We start from the raw sequence: 9,586 nt of genomic DNA, 5'->3' as shown, positions 1-9,586 counted from the left end.
CGTTATGTTATTGGCGAACACTCCAAGTTATTTCTCACCTCTCTAGGTTTCCTTCATCCCACCTGTCTCTCTAAGTATATCAACATGTGAAACCAAACTTCTTGGGTTTCCCTTACTAAAGATTTCTGGTCTGATTCCTTTCCAATCTGGCACTTGAGAGATTATAGTGTAGATCACTGGTTTGTAAAAAAGTACATTCTTGGCCGAGGCACAATACCACTTCTGTGCTGTTGAAATATCATTTGTGTCTGTATGATATAAATAAAAGTTACAAAAACATGTGTGACAACTAAGATTAGGAAAGAGCAGGAATGCACGCATGATGTTCCGTTAAGTTATGATAGTTTTGACTTTTTCAAATAAATCTATTAAAACAAGTGGAATGTTGCAGATGTTCAGTCTGGGCTGGAAGAAGCGATGAGGAGGAGAAGTGGAGAGCGAGCAGCGGTACTGACAACGGAGCTGAAATGGATTCTTTGTGAAAGCTGAAAGATGGGGAAACACGAGGATAGCGGTGACGCAGACGCGCACAGAACCCCGACCTTTATCAGAATAAATTCTTCCGAATTTTGAGATATCCTGGGAACTGACAGCATGTGCGTCACAGAGTGGAGAATAATGTAGCGCAAACCTCTGGGTAATGACCAACGTAAAATCCACTAAATGTCAAAGAAATCCATCCTCCAAATGTGATTCTTGTTTCAGTATAAACATTATTATTGTGAAGATTTTCCTTGCAGGGGAGAGAAGAGAGGTCATATGTGAGTTTGACATCAGATTTAAGAGAAATGTCAACTCTGGCACATATCAGGGACACCTCACAGCTATAAGAAATAATGTCAAAGCATGCTGCCAGCCTGCATAGAGTCTCAGTAGAGGAATATTTTAACATATATCTGAAATGATGCTTCTCATGTCAAGAAGAAAAGATGTGAAAAGAAAACTAGAAGAAGTGAATCATTTGAAGAAGTATGGTATTGCTGGAGGGTCCTGTCTTAGTATATTTGCAGCCCAGCAGAAAGAGACTGGTTCAGTAGATATCAAGTCCCGTTCAAAATGATTTGCTCGTAATGCATCGCTTTGTGGCTGATGTTTGGTTGCTAGTGGACATTCCAGGCTCCCCATTGCGTCAGTAACCCTGTAACATATGTACCACCCCCCTCACATGCCAATCATCGGTATCCTACTAGTGAATCGGTCGCTGCATCAATGCCTCATCTAAAAGCTGATTTTAAGGTTCACTCGGGGCTTGTAAATCCAGTTTTTTCACCTCACTACAGGCCATTGAGATTCTTTGACATTTCATGGTCTCTGGTTACCACATGTATTCAAACAGGACCAGTAACTTCAGACCAGCAAATTCTTGGAACGGCCTCAAGGTGACTACCAGCTCAGTAGTTCCCTGAAGAACTACAGTCCCTCAAGGGTGATTTTTTTGTCTAACTTACCCATGTGGATGCTGGATTTAGGAGTATAGATACGTGTGAGTATTAATGTTAAATCTAATCTACTAATAAAATATGTTTTATTATTAAAGATTAAGATTCCCAGTATATATATGTAGTGATGAAAATTTGCTTTTTGTGGGTTGGTAGGGGAAAACATTGGACACTGCCTAACTGGCTACAACAGTGCTGTGTGCGGTAGTGAGAAGGATGTTCAGACTATAATCTGTGGTGACTGTGTCCACCCCAGGCTACCCCTTGGCTCCGCCCGTGTCCGTAAGGATAACAACTATCAGAAGGAACTGACGCATCAGCTTTGCTATATAAATGTATAATAACCTCTCCTGCTGCTAGTCTGAATGCCTTCCTGTCTGCTGAAAAACACTGGTGTGGTAGACTAATCTCTGCGCTTACAGATAACCACCTAACCGACACCCCATCCCTCATTCCAAAGCAGCTGGGACATTTTTGAGGTAGTGGTTTTGCACTGGTGAACTGAGGCTGTAGGGGGGCACCGAGAATTTAATATGAAGTTGAGAAAATTGTCAGCAACTGGATTCCAGGGGATAAAATGGCTGGATGGAAAAGCAATCGCGGGCACAACCAAGGATGGTGGTATGTGGGCTATCATATAATGAATAACGATCCACTGATTTCATATTGTTCATCCACTTCTGCTGGACTTAAACATTACAAAGAGGAAGCAAGAGAACAAATAAATCCTGGTACTTGGAATACAATAAAACAATGCTGACATGCAGCATCACTATCGATGTGCCTTACCTCAAAGTAGCAATTTCCCTTTGATAAAGGCCGGCCAGCCACATAGCATCCCACTTCTTCAGAGTTCCCTTGGTAACTAAAGAGGAGAAATTACAGGTTAACAATGGGTGATTTCTAGTAATTGCTGTATGCACAGTCAGAAAGAATACATCTCATCTCACACAAAGTCCTCTTGATTTTGATCAATAGGCACACACCGACACAGCAACAGATGTGAGAAATAAGATGGACATTAAAATGCTAATAATAACAAAAGCAGATTTATATAATTCAAATAAACCACACACGTGTAATGATTGCAATTGTTTCTGCCCTTTGTGGACTTTCTTTTGAGACTGTTGTCTGCTGCGTGTTTGATCGGGGGAGCAGATCACTGCTGCTTTATTTCCTTTGCCATTCAATTTTGAAAATTAACAAATAAATATATCCATGATGAAACGTCTCTGCAGACAGCTATACATTTGTGCAGACTCAAATCAATTCTCTTTGGAAATAAGAAGAATTTGTTGAGAACAAAAATGTTAAGCTATGCAAATAAATTAGACATGTCGCTATTCCTGGCTCAAATAGCACACATAAGCACAACGGGGCCACATATACAGTAGTTAAGGCAAGGAGTGAGCTTCCAGACATGGTGCATTATCCTGCTGGAAGCCGCCATAAGATGATAGATGGGTACGCAGTGGTTAGAAAGGGATGTACATGGTGAGCAACAATACTCAGATAGGCTGTGACTTTGAAATTATGCTCAATTAGTGCTAAGGGGGAAAAAGTGTGCCAGGAAAATATCCTCCACACCATTACAGCACCACCACCAGCCTCAACTGTTAATACAAGGCAGGATGGATCCATGCTTTCCTTGTTGCTTACCCAAAATTCTGATCCTACTATCCAAATGCTTCAGCAGAAATGGAGACTCATCAGACCAGGCAACGTTTTTTCCAATCTTCTACTGTCCAATTTTGGTGAGCTCGTGGCAGTAGCTCTGTATCTACTGAAGTGTCTGGTGACTTTATTTTGTATAGAAAAACCCTGTGTTTAGAGATTTCAACCAGAAAACCTCCTGTACATCTTTAGTGTGTGAACTTCCAACCCTGTTAAACCTTCATGTCAGGAAATTTCTACCATCACCAGTGTTGCTTTGATGATGGTTGTACTGGCCCATATTCTTCCCTACTTATCCATCTTAGAGTCACACGGGAGATGGAACCTTTCCCAGGATTATGTTCTACATAAATAAACTGACAAAAAAATAAATTGCCAAACTGACTGTTACTGGAAATGAAAATATTTATCATGGCACTGATAACTGTTCCTAATGTGCATCAGTAATTACAAGAGGCTCCAAAGGTCTAAGCAATACAAAACAAAACAGTCCTCTCTTCACCCTGTTCAACAAAGCCAAATGATCTCTTCAAGTGAATCCCCAAACAGTGGCATTTAAGAACAGGCTGACCTGAGTGTGTCTCCATCCTTCTGCAGCCTCATATATCGCTCCTGTGCTGGTCGACCATCACCGATGTCTCTGACACGACGCCTCAGATTCAGGAGGCATCTGTGGTGTAGTACGTTGATGTCATCCATCTGAGTAAAGAAAATGGAACTGTTAAAACAAAATAAGCACTTTATGATCATGTACAGCAGGCTCTGTAATCTTTACTATCAAATCACACTGGCCAATCTGTTGTCTAATCTCTCTTCTTTTCTTTTTTTTGGGGCGGGGGCCATGTCCGGTTTCCGGTTAATGATGAATTGACTTCATTCTGAGACATGTTTCATACCCGGCTGTAATCTGTAATTCTGTATGTTCTCCACAAATTATTCCAAACTCTTTGTTCTTCATAGCCACAACCTGGAGTGATGTTTACATGTGCCTGGTCAAACAAATCTAAGAGTGAGGACAATTTATGTCTCACCCTTCTGCACTTGACCTAAGCACTGCTCAATAGGCTACGTTCACACTGCAGGTCTTAATGCTCAATTCCGATTTTTTGATCAAATCCAATTTTTTTGTCTGCTCGTTCACACTACAAATAAAATGCGACAGCAAACGCTCTCTAGTGTGAACCCTCAAAGCGGCCCGCATGCGCAAAAGAAGACGTCACACACAACGCGCTCTGTTTAGACCCAGAACAAACTATATTGTTTGACTGATGGCCTTAATATAAAGACTTCGGACTTCATGTTTCCCGATTTTTGCTTTAAGTTATTTTGTTATTTACATAATAATGTAGATAACCTAATAATGATCCTTATTGCTGTTTTAGAGGAGCGGTGCTTCAAAGGATAGTTGCAGATTTCTGTCAGAATCTGCAGGTTATGCAGTACAAATAAAATGTTAACGTTTCTCCAACGTTGTCTTCCCAGCAGTTTCACCGGATGGCCAGGAAGCGTTCACGATGTCTTCTCTGGCGCTGATAATTGGCGTCTGTCTTGTGTCAGTTACATAAAAGACGGATTTAATGCGACATGACCGTTCACACAGCAGTCGCTTTCTGAGACATCGGATATGTATCGGATTCAGTACCACATACGAAAGTGACCCAGATCGGATTTGAAAATATCGGATTTGTGCCGTTCACACTGTCATACCATGATCGGATATGGGTCGCATAGGGTCAAAAAAATTGGATTTGATGCGCTTTCGCCTGCAGTGTGCACGTAGCCTTAGTTGCTACCTTATTCATAAGGGGTTTCCACAGAGGGTAGCTCTGCATATTTGATTTAGCAGATTTTTACACTACATCCTCCTCCTGACACAACCCGAAAGGTATTTGTGTCTCCTCCCAGGATTGAACCAGGGATCTTTTGCTGGTTAGGCAAATATGTAAACCACTACACTACAGAGCTAACAGACATCAGCTTGAAGGCTTATTTGATCAACTCTAGCCTCCCATTTTCAGTTAAGCCCCTTCTCACACTGACGAATGCAACAGTTTGACTGTTTATCTAATTTATTCCTTGGAGTAACTGGAAAGAAAATAGCTGAGAAACAGTCTAAGAGAAGTCGAGGAAGTCAGACAGACCTCTCAAATTATATAAATCCTCTTCCAGAGGCTCCCAGAACTCTGGGAGAGGATTCTGAGGGGTCTGTCCAACAATTTAGTAGTTAATAGAGATGGACCGATCCGATATTACGTATCGGTATCGGTCCGATACTGACGTAAATTCCTGGATCAGATATCGGAGAGAAATAAAAAATGTAATCCGATCCATTAAATATCAAAAAAGCACCTCACAAAACTTGCGACACGGCGTAACTCGGTACATACATACAAAGACATACTTTGACCTTTGGGGTATGAACTAACAGCCAGACATTCACCTTCAGGAATTTCTGGTAGAGAGCAGTATTCATGTTTCCATCAGTTACAGCAAGTCACGCTGAAGCAACAAAGCAACTTCAGACCAAAAGCTGTCGCTCTTCTTATAAAATGCTGTGTTCGTTTTACGCCAAATGTAACAAGACGCAAACTTTTCTTTCATCAGTTCCCAGACTTTTTTCTCCCAAAGTCTTTGGAATCATCAAGATGTTGTTGGCAAATGTAAGGCAAGCCTTTATGTTCTTTTTGGTTAAGAGTAGTTTTCACCTTGGTACACTCCCATAGAAGACATGCAGTCTCTTTCTTATTTTTGAATCATGAACACTGAATCTTAACTGAGGCCTTCAGTTCTGTAGATGTTGTTCTGTGTTCTTTTGTGATCTCCTGCATGAGTCGTAGATGCGCTCTTGGAGTAATTTTGGAAGGCCGGACACTCCTGGGAAAGAGCACTACTGCTCCAAATTTTCTCTATTTGCAGATAATGGCTCTCACCGTGGTTCACTGCAGTCCCAAACCCTCAAGAATGCCTCTCTAATCCTTTCCATGACTTTGTTTCTCATCTGTTCTTTCTTTCGATTGTGGCATGATGTGTTGCTTTTATCCTGTTTCACTTCATCAGACAGATTCTATTTAACAGAATTCTTGAGACAAAAAGTCTGGCAGCAATCAGTAATATGGCAAATATAGTGAACTTCAGTTGAAAATGAATGTGATTAATTGCAGTTCATTCGTGATTTAACGAGGGGGAATTTATTTTTCACACAGGGCCAGGTAGGTTTAAATAGCCTTTCTGCTTTTTCAGAGAACTGTATACACTTAATAACATGTATAAACCGCCAGTCAATCATACAGATGAGTTCCTAAATAAATCTCAGTCTTAATCGTCACCTACTTTCTATAACCATTTTATGAACTATTAAACATGTATCAGCACGAAGAAACAGGTGGCACACACACTGAAGCTAGCCAGAATCAATCATAGTTATGATAGTTATTGACATTTATTAAAGTTTTAAATTCTATAAAATTCTTGCTTCCAATGACCCCAAGGCATAAGAGAAACGGTACACTAGAAATACAAACGTAAAGCTTTCGCCGTCACAGTCGCAAGAAGGGGGCGTGCCGATGTTTACATCTGTCATCCAGCTGCCGTGCTAACGAAGATGCTAGTTTTAAGTTCAGGTGATGGTCAAACAGGTAACTTATGTATTGTTAGCTGAAGGTTACAGTTAAGGGATGATTAAACGAGCCTCCAAAATTACAAACATCAGCTCACCAGACGAAGAGGGGGAGAAAGCGGTTGAATTTGGCCAGGGAGCTAAACGCAGGTTAGCGTCATTAGCGGCTAATGCGATAGCCTCTTTATGCTTCAGCGCAAAGCAAAGAGAACAACGAGAGACTGTTCCCTAAAGCCGGAGAGCCGAGTTTTGCGTCAGTGTAGCCGTCATTTCCGATAACTCACTCGCTAACCTGCTATCTAGGCAGTAAATGAGGCAGAAACTCACTTTCGTCCATCAGCTATCCATCCATCAGCGGCACACTTGTGTAAACTTTGGGAACGGCGCTTCCCAGTGACGTCACGCCCCATTCCGCTGAACGGGCCAATTGCAGCGAGGTTTGAGAAGTGGTGAGAAGCCACTTGGCCAATCCCGCTTCTGCGATGTATATATCAGCCATGTATTTGGCACCATTCATTATGTTCATGAATCCCTCACCACACACTTTACACTCTGTAAACCTCGCCTTCTGTTCACAGGTTCTGTTTCATTATCCCAAACTGAAACATTACTATAAATATGAATTAGGCAGTTGGCTACCTCAATAGGGGTCCAGAGGGGATTTGACCCACTCCCCACCACAGGGTTTGTGTAGAAGAAGAAGTGGCAGCAGAGAGAGAAACTTTCTGAGCCAGTTGGGACAGATCTGAACTTTTATGGAGGAATCAAGAGAAGGAAGAAATTGTATTTAGCCTGCCCGAAGGAGGAAAAATGAATAATCCAGGGCACTGTGGAAAACAGAGCCCCCGTCGGTCTGGCAAGTGTCTTGGAACATTCTCCTAATATGTGGGAAAGGACTAGAAGTGCTGCGGCTTGCAAGCTGATGGGAACACAAGACGGCAGGTGATTTCTGCCCTTCTTGCCAAGATTAATCAGAACAGCAGGCGGCTGATGGCAAAGCCGAAATTGGCCTCATGTAGCCCTGAATTCCAGCCAGTACAGGCCGGTGGGTATGTCTGTATGCTCTGCAGAGTCTGAGCTGCTACTGCGGGAGCCAGGCACACGTTTTAACAACTAAATGTCTTAAGGTCAGGCACTGTATTAAAAAAAAAAAGCTAGTGAGAAATGTCATTACCACTCAGCGTTGTTGGCTTAATATAAATATTTATGCCCTGTTTGTTTGCTTTTACATCTGTATGCGGACCAGTGAAAGGCAAGGTAAAGTTATAACCTTGATTATTATCACGCATAAGCACTGTTTGAGAAACAGCACTCCCTGACGGCTGCAGACTCCCCCAGCAGGACAAAGCTCCTACCAGACTACAAAACCTGAAAGGAACACAATAAAGGGCCTAAGGTGTTGAGTTTTGGCCTCCCCCAGTCTGATCAAACATCCCAATGATGTGCCAGAACAAGCCAAAACCACAGAGGTCCCACCCCTGTAACTCACAGCACCCAAAGGATCAGCTGAATGGACATCCAGAGAGTTCCCGTGTCCATGCCCTGATGGATAAGAGCTGTTTTGGCAGACTCAATCAATATTAGGCCAACCTCTACCAGTGATGTTGTAATCCTGTGATATGTTGCAGGGATAGTTGGGCATAAGTGACAAGAGTGGCAAAAAAAAACAAAGAGAAAGAACTGCTCCCAAAACATAAATGCTTTTTCTAACTAAATGACTATACACAAAAGTGCAGCTTTGACTAAGAATGAGAGGTCTGATCTAACCACTTCACTCTCTCAACTGCAGTAGTTGCAAAGTTACTTTTTGCATATGCCTGTAAGAAAACAAGACTTGTGCCTTTTACAGTTTTGTGCGCTGTAAAAACATCATTTAGATACACTGAATAATCTGAATCACATGAGAATATTTAACATAACTGGGCTGAGGTGTCCATTTTATTATGCCACGGTCAAGTGTTGTACATTGAGAAGAAGCGCAGAGGAATCAGTAGCTGAAGAAAATCCTCACTGAGTGGAGCATAATTCAGTTTGGTCTTGTGCATTCGTCCCTCTCCTCCTCCCTCTAATTATCCAGATGATTACTCTTCCAAGTCAAACACCTGGCAAGCAAAAGCTCCAACTGCCATTTAATATCTGATAGCTACTGAAATATAATCTAGAGGTTTAACAGCTTATGAAAGACTGGATTAGATGTAATGCAATATCCGACATGGCAGTGATTAGGCTGATGCACGCAGTTGGTGCGTGGAGTAAACTTACATCAGTGTATGAGCACGCTGGATTTCTTGGTGTATTTCTTCTGAATCCAGCTCATTCTGTGAACTTTGACACGTGTGACAGAAAGACGGAGTATTACAGGTGTGTAGCTCAGTTTTAGAATTACATGTTTGCTCAGGAAACATTCTGTCATAACCTCAAACCGAACTCGAGCAGGAGCGAACACACAGCTGTGCATTTGTCGTGGCAAATGACAATGCAGTGGCAGCGCCGCCGATGGAAGCTCATACTATACATTTGTGTTTGTTACCATGGCAAATGTTCTTCCAGAAAGGTCTCTGACATTGGAAAAAGTGCAAATGGCTGAACGTGACTTCTACTGTTTATGCATGGGTGATGTTGAACATAAGTGGAAGAAGAAGGACTAGATGAATGTGTTCGTATATACCAGGAAAGGGTGGGGAGATTTTGATAATTTCTGAAAGGAACATAATCCACCCCCCACTTGCTCTGTCTCCCTCCCTGCCACCTCCCTCTCTCTCTCTCTCTCTTTCTCTCTCTCTCTCTCTGAGTCCCAGCCCCTGAAGGTGTCATAACTGTGCTCTCTCTCTCTCACTCTCTCTCTCTATCACCGCCT

General features: G+C 42.1%; 1 protein-coding gene across 2 annotated transcripts in view; it reads right to left on the bottom strand.

Moving 5' to 3' along the window:
- spryd3 (SPRY domain containing 3) overlaps positions 1-7,116 on the bottom strand; it is a 72,473-nt gene extending 65,357 nt beyond the window's left edge. For both annotated transcript variants that reach the window (XM_005741050.1, XM_005741051.1), the window contains exons 1-3: positions 7,057-7,116; positions 3,685-3,812; positions 2,229-2,304 (exon numbers count right to left, since the gene is read on the bottom strand). In XM_005741050.1, the coding sequence (XP_005741107.1) occupies positions 2,229-2,304; positions 3,685-3,812 (204 nt within the window). In that variant the 5' untranslated portion in view covers positions 7,057-7,116. The remainder of the gene's footprint in view (positions 1-2,228; positions 2,305-3,684; positions 3,813-7,056) is intronic.
- Between the last annotated feature and the right edge of the window lie 2,470 nt (positions 7,117-9,586).

Source organism: Pundamilia nyererei, unplaced genomic scaffold, assembly GCF_000239375.1.
Source record: "Pundamilia nyererei isolate P.nyererei 1_Seehausen unplaced genomic scaffold, PunNye1.0 scaffold00106, whole genome shotgun sequence".
Lineage (NCBI taxonomy): Eukaryota > Metazoa > Chordata > Actinopteri > Cichliformes > Cichlidae > Pundamilia > Pundamilia nyererei.
Note: the sequence above shows the minus strand (reverse complement) of the source record. Positions and strands in the feature narration are given on the sequence as shown.